The sequence below is a fragment of the Lontra canadensis genome, unplaced genomic scaffold (assembly GCF_010015895.1).
Source record: "Lontra canadensis isolate GAN:19392208 unplaced genomic scaffold, GSC_riverotter_1.0 scaffold55, whole genome shotgun sequence".
NCBI lineage: Eukaryota > Metazoa > Chordata > Mammalia > Carnivora > Mustelidae > Lontra > Lontra canadensis.
This window is the reverse complement of record NW_022631049.1, coordinates 4809687-4829092: the sequence shown is the minus strand read 5'-3', so window position 1 is coordinate 4829092 and position 19406 is coordinate 4809687. Positions and strand designations below refer to the sequence as shown.

At 39.9% G+C, this 19406-nt stretch overlaps 1 protein-coding gene across 3 annotated transcripts in view; it reads right to left on the bottom strand.

The window, feature by feature from the left end:
- PPP2R5E (protein phosphatase 2 regulatory subunit B'epsilon) overlaps positions 1-19406 on the bottom strand; it is a 143491-nt gene that overhangs the window by 63096 nt on the left and 60989 nt on the right. For all 3 annotated transcript variants that reach the window (XM_032875239.1, XM_032875240.1, XM_032875238.1), the window contains exon 3: positions 4651-4847. In XM_032875239.1, the coding sequence (XP_032731130.1) occupies positions 4651-4847 (197 nt within the window). The remainder of the gene's footprint in view (positions 1-4650; positions 4848-19406) is intronic.

The following is a 19406-nucleotide window of genomic DNA, read 5'->3' as shown; positions in this document are numbered from 1 at the left end:
CACAGACACACACATAATCCCGCAACAACACAACGCTACCATGTTTCTCTGCATAGATTATGGGATTTGGAAATTCCTTTACATCATGTAATTCTCTTTTTAATTTCAACACTATTTCAGCCACTTAGAAAACACACATTCACCTTTCAGCACCCTGAAGAGGTTTCACCCACCTTGTGAAAAGCCCTCCTTGGCCATCTCTACTAACCTCTAATCAATCGCCACTCACTCTTCCTTCCTTGCCTTGTACATACTTCTGTTAACGCACATATAACAACATTTTATTATTTGTTCCTGAGAATCCCGTCTACCTGTTTTGAGTTTGTTGGTAGAGCAGGGCCCTGCCTTTTTTTATCATCAAAATGTAAAAATGCAGTTCTAAGTCATTCAGTAAACTTTACCTGGACTTCACTAAAATAATGTCTTCAGCAATGAGATTTCAACGCACACTCGAACTACACCCCAAAGAGACATTTTTGAAAAGGAGGATGTGCAGATATAAAAAGAATACAGAAAATTTGAGTTTGGGGGGGAGGGGGTGCAGCGCGGCAAAGTACAAGATGCCCGGGAAAGCCAGAAATTCTAAAAAGCCTTTCAAATGGATGCATGGCAACAGAACCAAAAAGAAAACATTAGCATAATGTGGTAAAAATATTGCCTCAAGGACAGAAGCCTGACACTTGAGCTGATACAAAGCAGAATACGCCAAAGCCTAAAAGTACTACAATCCCTGATTCGGGTTTTTCCATCAGATCTGCCCTCATGAGAAATACAGACCTAAGCAACTATTTTGGGTGCAGAATCTGCTCTAACTTTCTTAGACTGTGTTGAAACCAAAAGAGTTGACTGTGTTCAGAGCTGGAAGGTAGGGGTGATCATAATCAACCCCTTCCATTCACAACAGGAGAAACTAGGGCTTGAGAGAAATTACTTGCCCAAGATCTCACCATCAGTCAAGTGGAAGATGAGAAACGAGGTCACTTTCACGTTTTCCGTCTGGGGCTCTCTCCACTACCCCACACTACTCTTCTGCAGGTAAGTTAAGGGCTACATTCTTTTATTTTATTTACACATAAAGAGCTGTTTTGCTTTCCTAATTCCAGCAGCCCTTGAGGTGGCATCCAGACTACATTTAAATGCTAAAAATGGCTTCCACAACTCACTGATTACTTTTATCTGTCACTCTTTTCTTGCCCTAACAGGGTTATAATTCTCACAGGATAAGTTCCATCAGGTTAAATCAAAGGCTTCTCCTAACAGTGCTGACACCAGAACATGTCATCGTTGGTTAAGTCATGACTCATCCTAGTTTATAAAACCTAGCTATCATTTCATTGATATTTCACTAAAAGCACCACCATTTCCTTTACTTAATCCCAGTGAAGCAGTTGCATTTTACAATAACAAGGCAGACTTGGTGGGAACAGTGACTTTTGCTCCACAGACAGGATCATCTTGGAATTGCAGAATTTGAGGACCACACATCCAGTTGACAGCATCTTAAGTCCACAAATAGGAACTCTGGGTTCCACCAATGATTGTAAAATCAAGTACATAATAAGAGAATTATCAAACAATAATAATATTATTGACTGAATGTGTTAGGGACTATTTTAAGAGCTTTATACACATCCTTACTGCCAATCCTCCCAAAAAGCCCAAAAGGGCAATAATGATACAGATAAGGAAAGCAGGCAGTAGCAGCACCAAATAGAAGGGGCCTAAGAGGTGGCAAGAGCACACCAAGTGGGGCGTTGGTTCTGGCCCTTCTTACAGAGCAATCAGCGCCCAGCTTGTCAGACTGCATGCAGATCTGAGGTGGTGAGAACCTTGATGTACAAGCAAAGCACAACGATTTTACTCAGGCAGAGTATTTATGGAGCAGGACAGGAAGGACTATGGCCACCCTCCCCCCTGATCCCATGTACCTCCCAGCACCACACAAAAACCAAGGGCCCCAAAGATGGATGGCTCTGTCCAAAGTGATGGAGCAAGTTAAGTGTGGCCAGAGCTGGCACTTGAACCCAGGCTTGTGTGGTTGCAAAGTCCTTTCTCTTTGTACTCTTCCCCACTAGCTCTGCTCTGTAAATGCCCCCAGATGTCCTAAGAACCATGTAAAAATAATAGCTACAATTTCACAAATCATGAGGTACGAAAAATAAATTATACCTCTGAGAACCCTAACCTACCAACTGGAAAGAAAATTTTCTAATGCCCTAGAATAGCATGTGTGCTACAGATTTAACACCTCCTAAGGTAGGGCTCAAGTATACTTTAAAACGCACATTCACACACAATTGACAGGACACTTTTAAAATAAAATTTTGATAGGGATTTGGGAGAGGGTAGCAGAGAAGGGAAGAGTCTCCCTTAAAAGACCAAAACTGGTTTAGAACCAAGCTGGTTTCATAAGAATAAAAAAATTTTTTTATTATGCCAAATACTGAATTTAAAAACTGAATGTAATCCAAGAACATTCAATATCTGAATCATAATTCGAGAGCCTGGAATGCTGACATTTAAGAGAGAAATCATTCACTCATTCAACAAACCTTAGGTAGGCCTGTGTTAGGAGGTATTCTGGAGGCCACAAGACGAGCACAGCATAGTCTCTGCCTAGAAGTGCCTACAGCATAATTAGAAATCTTGGATTAACACATGTGAAAAAATTAAAAAGCAGCAAATGAACAAATTCCAAAAGGGTGGTTTGCCAAAAGTGGAGGAACCGAAGGAAGGAGACAACTCAGGGCTTTTTGGGCAACAGTGGAAGCACTTTAAGCCAAGTCTGGGAAGGAAGGGAATCAGAACTAGAGGCGGGGGCCAGGAAACACATGAAGGTCTAGAAACGGGAAAAACAAGGCTATTTAAAAAAAAAAAAATCAGTAAATACACAGCTGTTCTCACACAAGGGGAAACCGACGTGTGTGTGTGTGTGTGTGTGTGTGTATACCCATATATATACATATATATGGATATTCATAGGGTGGTAGTTAAATAAATTAGGGTGCCTCCAACAATGAAATAGTACGTAGCTGTAAACCTGAGTAAGACACCTTTATGCATACTATATGATATATATGATATACTGGTAAGTAAAAAAAGCAAGGTACAGATAAGCGTGTACACTATGCCACCACTTGTGTGTTTATACCTATATGCTCGTATATGCTTACATATGCATGGACTATCCATGGAATGATACAGGAGAAGGAAGTTAGAAACAGTGGATACCTCTGCTGGCTGAGGCCGGGGAGATTAGAAGCAACGGGCCTTGCTCTCTGCAGAAGCTAGATGGACTAGAGAAAACCCTAAATATCAGGTTAAGAAGTTTAGATGGCATGCAAACTCCAGAGCAAGGCTTCTCAACAACGGCTGAGACATTTAGGGCCAGATGATTCTCCACTGTGGGACTGTCCTGTGCAGCATAAGATGTCTAGCTGCAATCCGGCCCCTTCCATCCCTGGTTGTGACTGCCAAAAATGAGGTCTCTGGACATAGCCAAAGTGCCTTGGGAAGCACAATCACCCCTGGTTGAGAACCACTGCTTAAGAGGTACAATGTTAACGTTAATCTACAAAACATTATGCTACAACAGTCTCGGAAATGAACAACAAAGACAATCTACACTCAGATATGGATCTGGCGAATACTCTGGACATTGTTTTGAAATGATCTTCACACATCAGTCATTGTTTCTCAAGTTATGCTAATTCACATCCCTTCCCAAATCTGTACTGTTCACTTTTGACCACATCTACTCCATCACAGATGTCTCTTTTCTGTATTTGCTGAACACAAATGATAAAAGTTGGAACTGAAAAGTGAGACAGACTTCCGGGACTACAGAGGGAGTGGGCCAGATTCTCCAAAGGGCTTCCCAGTGGTGCACTGACCCTTTTGGATCTCTGCAGCACAATTTCACCAGTTAGCAGAAGAGCTCCACCTCCCCCAAGAGCACGTACTCTCTAGATCCAAGATCTTCGGGGATGCCCAAGAAGGCAATCTTCCCATAGAAATCTATCAGAAAACCGTATTTTGGCTTAGCTTTTTAAAAACTAATTACTGACTCAGTAAGAACATAGTTACTTCCATGATGCTAACAATGTTTCTCCTCGTAACTCCTCATGACCACATAAAGTGCAAGACACAGTTCAAAAATAATGCAAGACATCACCCCTGACTTCAAGATTATGAAGGCAATGATTAGTTTATAAAGCCAGGACAGGCTTTAACTAGATTCTGCAAGTCACAATTTTATTATGGTGAAAGCCATTTCTAATTTGCCACAATGAACCGGGGGGAGGGGGCTAAGACATCCAACAGGCTTGAATATTTTTCAAACACAGATCTAAAACTCGTGTTGATTCTCCTGCAGCTTTTCTTTCCGCAATGCCAGAAATCCAAGAGTACCTGGCAATCTTGGCTTCATATTTTGAAGTCACGGATTCCTCCAGTACTGTTGTAGGTGAAAAGTTCTGGATCTCATTCTCCTGAAATCACACTCTTGTTCCGACTACTTTAGCTTAGCTCTCAGAAGGCTGGCTCCCATTTGTGGAGGTGACCTCCAGTGACCTGACTCTGCAATCAATACACCTGTGAGTCGCTATGGAAGGTGCTTAAAAGTGTCCGCGGCGAAGAAAGGAAACTCACCATTCTAACTACTTCAGGGTAAGTCTGCTCTGTCAAACAGCCTCTGCTTATTGTAATGTAGTCCACCAGTTCATTAAGAGTGGAGCGCTTGTATTCTTTCATTTTAAGATCAGATAGCGTGTCCATGAAGTCAAAAATGACACAGCACTGCTGAAGTTTCTTTAGGAACAGTTCAGGCTGCTCTGAGGATGGAACGTCTAAGAAAAAAAAAGGAAATGGTGTGAGTCTGTCATCAATTTCTAGGTAACAGGAATTCTCTGTGAAAGTTACTTCAAAAGCAAGCTCAAAAAAATAAAAATTCACATGACAACAGTGTTCTTTTTTAACAATTACACATGGGCGGGAGGGGATACCATAGCCACTACATCAGAGACCTTATCTTTGAAAACTACATGGTACCAACACAATGGACAAGCATTTGCTATTCCACAACCAAAGACTGACCAAAATCCCAAGAGCCATTAGAAAGTTGAAGCATATTTTAACCAAAAACACCCCCATGTCAAAACCCCTGAGCCAAAAACACTGAAAAAGGTCAAACTTCCCATTATAAGGTAAAGCCAGAAGTTTTCACTGCTGGTTTAAATTAGTTTTACTAAAAAAATTTCAAAGCAGAAATGTCAGTAAATTCATTTTAATTTCATGCTGACACCCTTGGTATTTAAAGCAACTGTTGTATGTGTATGTTTACATTTTTTGTTTTGGTTTGGCTTGACATCTATTAAGTTTCTTTGTCAAAGAAACTTGAAAAACCAACAAGATGAAGTAATATCAAATCTCTCAAAAAGAACACACCAGTAATGGGACAGTAAGAGTAGACTCTACTTAAATCTATGCTCTCTCTTTTGACCCATCTTATTCCCTCACAGTGGGAGAAAACCACTAGCAGCTTCATTAATATGTTCTTAGAATAAACATCTGTTCTTTTCCCACAAATGGGACATCAGACATTTGGTTTGGTATCATTTCTAAAAACTAGATAAAATTTTTAGGTTAAAATTCCCCAGTTAGAATGAAAACCTAATCTACAGCTGGACTTGAAGCACACCAAGTTGTGGATGACCCATTCCATTCCTGTTTTATTTTCACTATTTTATTCCCCAAACTGGAACTTCTCTGCAAAGGCAATGAAATTATAACCAGAGTAGGCTGCTGCCTTCATCCAAGGTGATTAACACATTAATCCTCAAAACACTCTTAGAGGTAAGCAGGTGGCATTCTATTATTATTCTCCATTTTTCCAAAAAGAAAATTCAAGGTAGTCACTGAGGTCCCACAATGAATGAGTTTCGGAGCTGGGCACAGTGCCCAGGTCTCTAACCACATTTCCACATTCCCTTTGTACTACTCAAGATAGACTTTAACAATGTTTGGCCAGTCACTTGCAACCACCCTCAGTTGCCAGCCTCCCTGTAAATGCTCTACAGCAGACATAAAGCACGAGCCACCTAGTCTCTGGAGGTAAGTGCAACAATTAACAGCACCCACCTTACAACCACCAGCAGCCCAGCAGACAGTGAGAGCTAGGCTCCTCTTCAGAGTCCACATGACTCCTCTCCACACAGCCCTCCTCCCCTGCTCACCCCCCACAATCCACATGCTAGCCCAAGTACCCAGGACCTCATAGGTAATTCCCCCCAAACACTGCCTCCTGACATCAACTTGAAGGTAAGCCTCGATGAGAGTGGACAGGACACCTGAAAACATAGGATTTCTCCACCAGATACAAAGGACAAAGAAATAGTCAAAATTTTTGAAGGTATATAGAACATCACTGCTAAAAACAAGATGTAAATTTAGAAATTATTCTTAACCAGTATGTTTCCCCTCACACCACCACCCCCACAGGTCCCCAAAAGCCTAATGTAATGTACCTTAGAGTAAAAGACTTTGGGATTTGAGTTAAACTATGAGATGTCTTATTCTATGCCCATATACTTAACCACTTAAAAAAAAAAAATCTAGCTTTAGACTAAGAACTAAATTTAGTCAGACCAAGCTTTCTCCTTAATTGCTACCTGTTTCAGGTGTTCAAAATAAATTAACTAGTTAAAAAATACTAAACGAGGCTGTTTATGAACATAGCTATATATCCTTAAACAACAACTAGTTACATGGATAGGACCAGTATTGGTTAATTACCGAAGTCTTGTAAGTCCTAAATCAGACCCCATACCTCAAAGCTGCATGGAAGTTCTGATGCTGCATAGGGAAAAAAAAATCTTATTAATGTTAACATCAAGGTTAAAATCATTAGAAGAAATTGTAATTAATCCTATTTTTGTTACAGTAACTTTAATAAAGCTTAAAAACGAGACCATCCACATGGAGAACTACATAACTCAGCACATACGGATTATGAAAGCATCTATAAATGACAGCCTTTCCTCCAAAAAGCAAAGCATCATTTAAGTAGTGACAACAATGATTAATCTTTGTGGTCGCTGTACTAATACTCAAGAGATTCATATATTTGGCTATTTTAAAAATTTCAGGCAATTAACATTTAGTCTTTTTCTTTTTTAATGTTAGGCCGTTGAAATTTATTCTCTATCCAAATTGATGTAATGTCATAGGCAAATGTGAAGGAGACTATCCATCTGCCTAATGGAATAATGATAAAAGCTTACATTTACTAAGCACTACTGCATACATTTACTATGTACTATTCTAAGCATTTTCACATATTATATCTCATTTAATCCCACCAACAATTCTATATAGTTGGTACTATTGCCAATTTAACAGATGAAAAAAATCAAGACACAAAGAAAGTCAGTGACTTGCCCAGAATCATACAGCCAACAAGCAGTGGAGACAGGATTCAAATGCAGGTGGACTGGCTCCAGGGCCAGAACTCTTCACCACTGTCCAACACTCAAACTCAGTATAAGGCAAGAAGAGGAATATCTTATTTCAGAAAACTGGGTGTGTGCAGACATAAGAAGAGAAAGAACACAGAAAGAAATCAACCAATCTCCAACATGCCCCATTCATAAAGGATCAGCCTGAATGAACCCCTTCTCTACCTCCTCTCTAGCCCATTCCCAAGATTAACACATACAGCAATAAGCTATTCTTTGTCCTTTAGCACAGACTAAATTTTTCTAAGATGATCTCCTCTCCTTAAATTAAAGACTGACCGAAAGAAAAAGGAGTGGGGAGTGTTCCTCAAAGAGCCAATTCCATTATAGCAACAACTTAAAAAAAATTTTTTTTCATTCTCACTGAAGGAGTGCCTAAATCCGTCTGAGCAAAGGGCTCTTCTTGTAATGTCTGGCCCTCAGATTGCCTCAAATAGCTATGCTTCTCCCAAACTCCTTGCTTTCATCTCCCTAATCCCAGTAAGACATATAAAGGGGTAATATAAGAATGTACAACAGGCCAGGATCAGAGAAAAAACACTTGGAGTAATCTAGAATGTTTCAATGATATAAGTTTACTGTCTATGGAACCAGTCCCAGAAGCAGATAATAAATCTTTGTAAAGAAACATTTATAAAAAGTATCAGCTACTAGGCCATAAAGAAAATACCAGAAATGATAAAAAGTAGAAATTAGATAGGCAATACATTTTGAACATGAAGCACTAACACTAGATTTTAACAATTTAAAATGACCCACCTCCCAAATCCAAGCCACCTGAAAATCTAAACACTTTGAAATTAACTTAGATTGAAGGGGAGGGGGGGTGGATTACAAACATTTAGAAATAAAATGTAAATCAGAAAAATTAAAGGTCATCTCAGAAACCCAAAGCAGATGAGGCAGTGATGCTTGTGTCATCTCTCTTCCAATGGAAACCTCTGGTCTATACAGGCCATCCCTGCCCCCCCCCCCGAAGAATTCCATAGAATCATAACCATAAATAATGAGGAATCAATAAGTGATTATGTAATACCATGAAGGTCATTAGCACAACAACCCATCCATCCAATATTAGCATTTGTTTAAAGGGGAGATAACTGACCCAACTATCATAGCATGGTAAGATTCAAAAGGTCAGATTCTGCTGCTCTGAAACAACTCTTTTTTTTTTTTTTTAAGATTTTTTTAATTTGACACAGAGAGAGAGATCACAAGTAGGCGGAGATGCAGGCAGAGAGAGAGGGAGAGAGAGAGAGAGAGGAGGAAGCAGGCTCCCCACTGAGCAGAGAGCCCGATGCGGGGCTCGATCCCAGGACCCTGGGATCACGACCTGAGCCGAAGGCAGAGGCCCTAACCCACTGAGCCACCCCGGTGCCCCTGAAACAACTCTTAAAATTAACCTGATTTCCGGCATATGTTTCTCACCCAAGAAAATAATGTAACCAGCTAAGTGGTCAATCCACTTGGCAGTTACATTTCTCACTTGTACTGTCCCTCTTTTTCCTTTTAAGCATTAGGTATTTTCTCCCATATGCCTCTTTTTTTTTTTTTTTTTTGAAAGACTTACTTGAGAGGGATCGAGTGTGTACAAGTGGAGGAGGAGCAGAGGGAACTGCAGGCTCCCCACTGAGTGGGGAGCCCAACACAGGGCTTGATCCCAGGATCCTTGAGATCATGACCAGCTGAAGGTGGTTGCTTAACCAACTGAGCCACCCAGGCACCCCCTGCATGACTCTTCCATCACCATCTCCCAGCATCCTCTTACCAATTCTCATCAATAAGCTGAAGAGAATGACTACTCCCACTTACAAGGTGTTCATACCCAAACAATTTTAAAACTTACAAGTACGAGAAGGACTGGGAACAGGGACATAGAATTCAATAGTAGAGGAAGGATGAAAGTTCAAATTAAAAAACAAAGATTCTCAGGGCTCTGAGAGGGAGGTTCAGCTGGTTAAGCATCTGACTCTTGATTTCAGCTCAGGTCATGATCTCAGGGTTGTGAGATCAAGCCCTGCATCAGGTTCCTCACTAGATAAGATTCTCTCTCTCCCTCTCCCTCAGCCCTCTCTCTCCTCCCTCAAAGGGAGAGAGAGAGAGACACACACACACACAAATTCTCTTTGTGTCCAAAGAACAGTCAATAGAAGCTATGTACATTTTAGCCACAGCCCAACGCCCCCCACACACACATTAATGCACCCATGCACACACACACACATCTCTCCTCACCCTTACTATGATTTCAAGGGCTGGCTGTAGATTAGATGGTTGTCTGTAATTGGCAAAAGCAGCTCATTCCTCCCCTAGTCAACAGCTTCCATCATTCCATCCCATCTAATATTTGGGGCACAGGATCATGGATCCAATACTGGCCCATCTTCCCTCAGGGCCTGACTCAGTCAAGACTTTGCAAAGCAAAAAGGAGCAAAGGTAGAAGAAATAAAACATAAGCCAGGGGTCCTTTGGGTCTGGTGCTCTAAGAGTCCATTAAACTTAAGTGGTTGAAAATCAGAATATTAAATTCACACTCGCAAATAGGCCAACCAAATAAATACAGAAGGCCCACATCATTATAACACTTATTAGCTATGTCATCAAAGCAAAAAATGCAAAGTGATTTAGGAAAAAAAATAATGTGGGCTGGTAACTTATTCACACATAGGCTGTTAAAATGAATGTGGAAATACAGTGAATCTATAAAATGATGCTTGCACTGGAAGCTAAGCAGTAACATTATTTGAGCTCCTAATGAACAATATTTATAACCAATTATTTCAATTCAAAAGATGTACAATAAAATAAAATAAAATCCTACCAAATTGCCAATGCTTTTCACCTGAAAATGTCCTAAGCTATTACTAGGCCTTTTTACAGTACCAGCACAGATGGGAATATAAACATGGCCTTTGATTCCCCCCTCCCATCTCATCTCCTTAGAACTTTTCTTAAGGTGAATAAATCCCCAACCATGGATACTATCAGTCCCTCACACACAACCCTCTAAAACTTCAACAAAGTCATGAGACTCTTACTTCCACAAAGCATTATCAACCTATAGTTATAGAAAACTAGTTTCATAGTAGTGATGAGAGCTTAGCACTAAACAAAAAGTTGACTTAGCCTTGAAGGACTGGGGCATGGCATGCTGGTACACATGGTAAAATGCCTAACTGCCTGACCGTGTGGTTTGTCCAAATCCTTGGCACCAAGTTTACTTCTAAACACAGATAGAAGCGGCATTCTTCCTATAGTACCTATTTCAGGAAAACTGAACAGAATCTTATTTTTATTAGCGAACTATGCTTAAATTAGGAATTGTTTTTGATACCCACAAAATTACAAATACAACCAGCAATATTTCATCAAAACAGGGACACAAAACTATAAATCTTTCGAATGAACCAAATAGTGTCAGGCCTCTTGTCCTATGAACTATAACATGTTGATTTCACAAGTTATTTCACTGTAAATAAACAAATGAGAAACTACCCCCAAACTAACATGTCAGCTAAAATAAGTATGAAAGACTTGACCATTCTAAGGCCTTTATTACAGTATTCAAAGCAGTGGGTTTAAAAACCGTGTGTTGATGTAGATGACAATGTTGGTGGTAGTGCATTGTTTCCATGACTACAGATTTTTTTAAAATCATCTCAAGTGATTTTAATGTGAGGGCACACTTGAAAACCCCTGTTTTTTAAAGCATTAACTATAAAATCCCTCTTTCATCTTCTTCATCTTTGAAATTCTTTCTCTTTTAGTTTATTTAAAACTAACCATGGAAACTTTCCATTTCCACACAAAAGAAGGTCTGTGGGAACATCTACAACAGTGAAAGCATCCTTCTTTACCTGGGCTGGAAAGAAGTGAATGGACAGTGGGCTGCTTTTAGACCTCTTTCCAATCTACTAGGAAGTTTGGAAACACTTTGCTGATTGTTAGTGTGCCCTTTTATTCACAGGTTCAAAATACGTCTCATAGAATGGCTACACAGATAATACAGTGTCCAAAAATATGAGACCAAGGTTTGAGTATTCAACAAACTTAAACAATAAACTGAATAGCAGAAAACACCAGTGCTGGTATTTCAAGGTAAAAGAATGACGACAATGATAATGAACACTGACTGCTGCACAGCACTGGACTAAGCTCCTTAGTACATCATCCCCCTTGAATCGGCAGAATACCTTATGAGTGGCTGCTATTAATATCCCAGTTTTTCAGAACAGCTAAGTCACTTGTCCAACATCACCCACTCCTAAGAACTGCAGCTGGTATCCGAACCCAGGTAGTTTTATCCCAGAGCCAGCGCCAGTACCAACAACGATGGCGACCGTGACAGTGATGGTAATGAATCACAGCAACTAACAACCAGCACCCCCACTGCAGCTACAGAGAAATTGTCATGGTTAGCGACCTGGTTAAGAAAAGTTGTAATCTAAAAGCAAAGGGAAATGTGAATGATTTTGTATAATCATTTACATATTTTAAAACAAACAGCATAAAATCTGCCCTAAACTAGTAAACAATGGAGACAGGTAACTTCAAGTCTTAGTAAATAACAATACATTCATTATGCTACTCGCTCGGACAATCAACACCTTTTTGTTATTACTCTTTCGTGAATCTCTCCAGTTTTCCTTTCCCAAAAGCTGACAAATACGCACTTTCCACTTTATAAGTAAAACCCAAAGGTCTCCACGGTTGCAAACTAGTGGCTGCAGCAGCAAAATTACAGGATTCAAGGCTTTCACATTATTTTGATGCTTCGTTCCAATCAAAATAAATACAGAAAAACATACACACATTCAAGTGTGCACACTGCACACACACAACTTCTAATAGATACTTCTATTTGCAACCCTTCATATTAGCTATCCCTTATGCTTTATCTTCTAATGCCGAGGCAGTCACTGCAACTGGTCAGGCAAGAAATATAACATTTTAAAATTGATCAATTCCTAAGTATAGGTGTAGATTACTTTCCTGCCACCAAATTCACCCACAAGACAGAAGCCAGAGTCAGAAGTCCAAGTCAGTCTCTCTATTATTAATTCATCACCTAAGGGCTTATTTCCAGAGATGGAACCAGGGCCTTTGAACACAAGAAAATTCCTAAAGCATGCTGGGCTACTGCGCCTGCCCCACCCCGCCCCAAACAGAGGGCTGCAAGAATTACACAGTGTTCTGAAGTATCTTTGTCAGTGATTCCCTTTTTTGAGAGTTTTACTTATCAGTGGAATTACAAAAGAGACCAGGTTGACTTTTCTTTTTTTCCAGATAAAGTCATTAAAATAGTAAGTGATGGGGCGCCTGGGTGGCTCACTGGGTTAATTAAGCCTCTGCCTTGGTTCAGGTCATGATCCCAGGGTCCTGGGACTGAGCCCCACATTGGGCTCTCTGCTCAGCAGGGAACCTGCTTCCCCCTCCCCCTCTGCCTGCTTCTCTGCCTACTTGTGATCTCTCTCTCTCTGTCAAATAAATAAAATCTTAAAAAAAAAATAGCCATCAAAATAATATGTAAATACATTATATGGTATACACTATGGGGGTATACACTATGGGGGAAAAGAGTATGCTGAGCAAAAAAATTACGATCATTTATTTTCACTATAATTTCATTTACTAAAAAAAACAAAAAGGTTCTTTTGCATAATAAAAGAAGAGAAAGGGCAATCCCGGAATAAGACAATCCTTCCCAAAGAAGGAGGGTGGCACAGATGCGCATGCTGTGGTATACACACACATCATGTGCTCTTCCCCCCACCTCCAACCCCCACCCTCACCCCAACCTTCCCTCCCTTCTACTTAGTGTTCACTTTGCCCTGCACCAGAAACAACTTTTCCACAGGCCTGTATCTGGGAATTTGGGACCATTATCACTCCTTTGTTCCAACATTTGTCTAGTAGCAGAGATAACTGAGTTCTAGCTGTAATGACATACCAATTTCAATTTTGTTTAGATGACCATGAAAGCTGAGAAGAGAATCATATAACCTGCAACAGTACAGGAGCTCCTCACTTTACAGCAGCCATGTAGTCCTTAGAAACTATGTAACATAAAAATTTGTACAAACCTCCACTGAAGTATTTGCCACATTATACTGAGACTTTTTTTAACCAGTGAATCAAATAGATGTTTTGTTCATCTTTTAATACCCAGCCCCAAGGAGAAGTTTCTAGAATATGGTAAGTACAAAACAGATACAGGTTCAGTCAATAAATTCTACATATTGAATCTTCTTTCTCCATGTTTCCAATTCTAAATTAGAACTTTATTCCTCTGGAAATAATATTATACTGAAGAATAGAGGCAATTAATATTAAATTAAATTAATTATTTCCTAATATTTTAATAACACCAAGTCATAAAATGCAAATTAAAAAATAAGGATGGACTGAGCAAAATAAATCAGACGGTGAAAGACAGATACTATATTACTTCACTTAAATGTGAAACCTAAAAAAACCAAACTCATAGAAACAGAGAGTAGAACAATGGCTACCAGGGTTCTCAAGGGTGGGACAAACGGAGAGATGTTGGTCAAACATCCAGTACAAACTTCCAGATATAAAATGAATAAGTTTCAGGGATCTAATGTATAGCATGGTGATAACAGTTAATAATACAGACTTCAAAGTTACTTAGAGAGTAGAACTTAAATGTTCTCACCAGGAACCAGGAACCAGGAAAAAGGAACGGTAACTGTGTGACCGTATGGAGGTGTTAGCAACATGCTGTACATATTATAAGAAGTTATATGTCAGTTATATTTCAAAAAAGGTGGAGGGAAGGGAGAAAGGGAAAAGGAAGAGGGATTGGAAGAGGAAAGGAAAGACAGACAAGGATGGTTTTTAATGATAACAGTATCTATGAATGTAAAAAGAAAAGGCCAGCTTACTTGACAAAAACCTAACTAAAAAATGCAGTTCCTTCCTTTCTTTAAGTATCACTTTCCCCCACTAATATCTAATAAAATAATGACTTATTTTCTAACACTTCATTTTAAAAATCCAGTTGATTTTTTTAAATAAACAAAATAGTTTATATTCAAGGATGAGAGAAAAAAACAACAGAGAAAAAGAGCCAAAATGAAGAAGGTACAACATTAATGAAGCAGTATAATTTGGAATGCCCTCCATAGCCAAAACAACCTGATTAGTTTGCCAAGTATACCCTTAATAAGTGGAAAGTTGGAAGGTTTAGTGCAAATGGCTTAGGCTTTACACTTATTCAGTCAGTCAGTCAGTCAGTCAGTCACCAAATATCCACTGAACTCCCACTCAGGGCCCAGGACTGCTGGGATACCACAACAAGGAAGAGACAAAACCCCTTCCCTCACAGAGCTTTACAATCCTAGCACAGGAGACAAATAATTGCAACTAAAAATAATATATAAATACATTATATGACATACACTATGGGGGAAAGAGTATGCTGAGCAACAGTACGCTGGGGTTGGAGGGTAAGGTTTTAAACAGAGTATTCACCTGGAAGATGGCATTTGAGCAAACACTTGAAGGAAGTGACGTGGTCAGCAAAGAGGGCCTCCGGGGCCAAAGTGGCCCAAGCATAGGGTCAGTAAGTGCAAAGGTACTCTGAAGCAGGGAGTGTGCTGGTGAGTCTAAGCAAAGAAGCAGATGTGGCTGGAGCCTGAGTGGAAAGTGGGGGAAATGGATCAAAAGAGGAAGGTCTGAGTAGCTACAGGAGACCATCTTGGGCCTTGTGAAACACTTTGACTTTGGCCTTGACTCTGGCTCTGAACTGGAATCACACCTTTACTGTTTTACTAGGAGACACTAGACAAGCCACCTACTTCTCTGAGCATTAGTCTCCTCATCTGGGAAATTGAGAAAATGTACTTCACAGGGTTGAGTGAGGATTCCGTAAAAAAGCTATTTGTAAGAAGGAAAGTGCTTTCACAAAGTTCCCATTCATTTGACAAACACCTATCAAGTATCTATACCATACAGCATGGATCCAATTCCTTATTTTACAGCTCCCATTAAAACTATTTTCTTTCTTTTTTTTTTTTAAGACTTTATTAATTGTCAGAGAGAGAGGGACAGAGAGACAGAGAAAGTACAAGCAGGGGGAGCGGCAGACAGAGGGAGAAGAAGGCTCCCCAATCCCGGGCTTGATTTTGGCATAGCTTCAAAGTTATTTTAAAACTATTTATTTATTTATTCATTCATTCATTTATTCAGAGAAGGTGGGGAGGGGCAGAGGGAGAGGGAGAGAGAATCCCAAGCAGGCTCCACACTCAGCATGGAGCCAGAGGCAGGGCTCGATCCCACAACCCTGGGATCACGACCCAAGCTGAAATCAAGAGTTGGACACTCGGGGCGCCTGGATGGCTCAGTGGGTTAAGCCTCTGCCTTCAGCTCAGGTCATGATCTCAGGGTCCTGGAATCCAGCCCCGCATCGGGCTCTCTATTCAGCGGGGAGTCTGCTTCCTCCTCTCTCTCTGCCTGCCTCTCTGCCCACTTGTGATCTCTCTGTCAAATAAATAAATAAAATCTTAAAAAATATATATTTAAAAAAAAAAGAGTTGGACACTCAACCAAGCCACCCACGCACCCCTTTAAAACAACTTAAAAAATAAATTCTGAAGCATTCCTAGAAATATTAAATTTGTATTGAAATTTTACTCTAATAATATCAACCTTCAATTAAACAGAGGCCATCTACAGTATTTAAAACCCTCAAATATCATAATTTCTCTTCTGCCCTTAGGTTTTAAAACAGGGAGGAGGCCATAAAATCATAATCTGACAAAAAGGAATTAAGAGGACAAAGTTCCAAGATGTGTTTGAGAGTCAACATTGTTGAAGCCCAATTTTTAGCTGGGTTCAAAAGTAGGAGCAACAAAACCTTCAAAAGGACTATTTTTACTTATGTCATGGTTATAAGGTAAGGAAATAAATTAACGGAATTACAAATTTTCAGCAAGCACTTACCCTTCATTTGATCCTCCATCCAAAAAAATAAAACCAATAAAAGATCCCATCACTTTCAAGTATTTCAGTTAATTGAGGGTTTCCCTTCCCCCAGAGATTATTTCTACAAGGGATAAAAAAAATGGCCTATCTACTTTCTGTTTGTTTTGAGGATTAACATCGATGTGAATCAGTTGGGATGAACCTGCAGCTATTTTAACAGTATGATATAAGGTTTAAAAACAAATTAGATAGATACGCACATAGATACCACATTAACATCAATTAAGCCCACTGCTATTTCACAACTTAAAGCTGACACCAAAGGTATCTTTAAACTTCTTTTTAAAAAAAGATTTTTTAAAAAAAGATTTAAAGTATAAAAAAGAGTCAATCCGGGACACCTGGGTGGTTCAGTTGGTTAAGCAGCTGCCTTCAGCTCAGGTCATGATCCCAGCATCCTGGGATGGAGTCCCACATCGGGCTCCTTGCTCTGCAGGGAGCCTGCTTCTCCCTCTGCCTCTGCCTGCCACTCTGCCTGCCTGTGCTCGCTCGTGCGCTCGCTCTCTCTGACAAATAAATGAAATCTTTAAAAAAGTCAATCCAGTGTTTCAATGCCAGCTTAGAGATGCTATTTCTGAACCTCAGTTGGGAATTTTAAATGAGACCTTAAGCTCCTGAGAGTGACAGGACTGAGTGAATACAGCGGCAGAATGGCCTCTAATCCCAAGAGTGTACATTTATAATTGAAGTCATCATCTGGACAATATAATCCGGTGATAGCATGTAGTACATCTCACTTATTGTGGAATTCACATATGCTTCATACAAGGCATACTACTTAATATAAATCAAACATAAATGTAAAGCCCATATATAATATAATCATTGAGGAAATCCAAAAATCACATTTGAAACATCATACTAAAAAAAAAAGAAATTTTAAAACCTTATTTTTTAGGCCATATGAAAATAGTGCTGTCAAGCATAGAGCAATAGAGAGATAGAAGCTTACAAGTATGTATTTATGGATGTATATATACAGGTATGCATAACTGTGAATGCATGACTTTGAAATTAAAAACTTCAAGAAGAGTAATACAAAGATTTTATAAAACACAAAAATATGTCTGGAAAGCTTAACACTTTCAGAGCAAAGAAGCATTTAAAAGCCTGTGTGAGTCAGTCTGTTAAGCGTCTGCCTTTAGCTCGGGTCCTGATCCCAGGGTCTAGGACTGAGCCTGGCACAGGGCTCTCTGCCCAGCGGGGAGCCTGGCTTCTCCCTCTCCCTCTGCCAGCCACTCCCCCTGCTTGTGCTGTTAAGTGCTTGCTCTCTTTCTCTCTCTGTCAAATAAAGAAATAAAATCTTAAAAAAAAAAAAACATGAAACACTGAATGGTAAGCTAGATACCAGTTTAAGCCAGGATATTTACAACTTAATCCCTTCTTTGCTACTGACCTCCTGGCCACAAATGGTTGTCAGTATGGAAGAAAAAGTCACTGAAACCTGAAGATATGCACGCTGATGATGCAATTCTAAGCACAAGCCTTTTTTCTGAATCTTGATATAATTCAGCATTCTATGCCCAATGTGGTAACCCCAGGGCTTCACTGAACATGCCATCAGGTAGTACAAACATTTTCTCTTCAGTTATACTATAATGAGTTTCCTTTCAGGAAACACATTCCATAACTGCATCTTCCACTGAAGCATCCAGGCCATATAGAAGAAACAGGAGCTGGCATTATTCAGAGTAATACAATTAAACCTAGGCTGGGCAACTAAGTCCACTATCTCAAAAGTCTGCCAGTTGTTACTCTGGAGGAACATCGTAGAAACACGCAAAATTAAGTCAATTTCTTTTGGCACAATTGGGAACTTAGGGAGGAGGAAAAAAAAAGTGAACCCATTCTGCTTTCTTCCAGATGGCTGAGGTTGCTCTTTGGGCCACACACACCCACACTTTGAAGTCATGGAGCCTGGGCTCTAATCAGTCTCCACCGCGGTCCAGCTAGACAATTCGGGGTGTGTGGTGTAGCAGTTACGACAATGGGCTACAAAATCAGACTGCCAGGATTCCAAGCCTGATTTTGCCACTTCCTGCCTGGGAAGCCATTAGGTGTCTGTGCCTCAGTTTCCTCATATATACATGAGGGCATAACTCATATGGCTATGGCTGACGTAAGAGTTATGTGAGTGAATAAAAAGAAAAACACACAGAATATCTAGAACACAGTAAGTGCTCAATCAACTTCAGCTGCTAATTACTGTTAAAAATCACTGCTGGACCTTTGTGTCCTTTGCAAAATGAGCCTAAGAATAGTTGCTCTGTCACAGTGATAGCTTGAGAACTTCATGAGAGAATACATAACGTGTTTCACATAGCGGGCTCCCTGCTCAGTGGGAAGCCTGCTTCTCCCTCTCTCTCTCTCCCTCTGCCTGCCGCTCCCTCTGCTTGTGCTCTCTCTTTCTCTCCCTCTGTCAAATAAACAAATAAAAATGTTTTTTAAAAAAATGTTTCACATAGTGCCTGGTACATGAAAAATGTTCAATAAATGTCAGCTTTTTAAAAAAACACATCAAATGAACAGCAAAAACTGCTGACACATACAGGGCTTCTTCCCTTCTTCTGTGTGTATCCAACTGTGAAACAGTATTGAGCTCAACCTACTAATATCCAGTGAGATTACTTCAAAGTGAAATTGTAATGTGATTAGAGGAAAGGTAAAGAAGCTCAGTCTGATGTGTGAAATGATTCATCTACCAGGCCAGGTATCAGCAAAGTGCCCAAATCCTGGAGAAGGAAGGGAGTTGGCATTTGGATGAATGAATGACGCACTAACAGAGCTTTTGGGACAGAAAAGCAAGATTTCAATAATTTGGAGAAGCCCTGCCAAGAGGAGGACACACCTATTTCTCACACATCCTCAAAGCTCCCCTCAGAT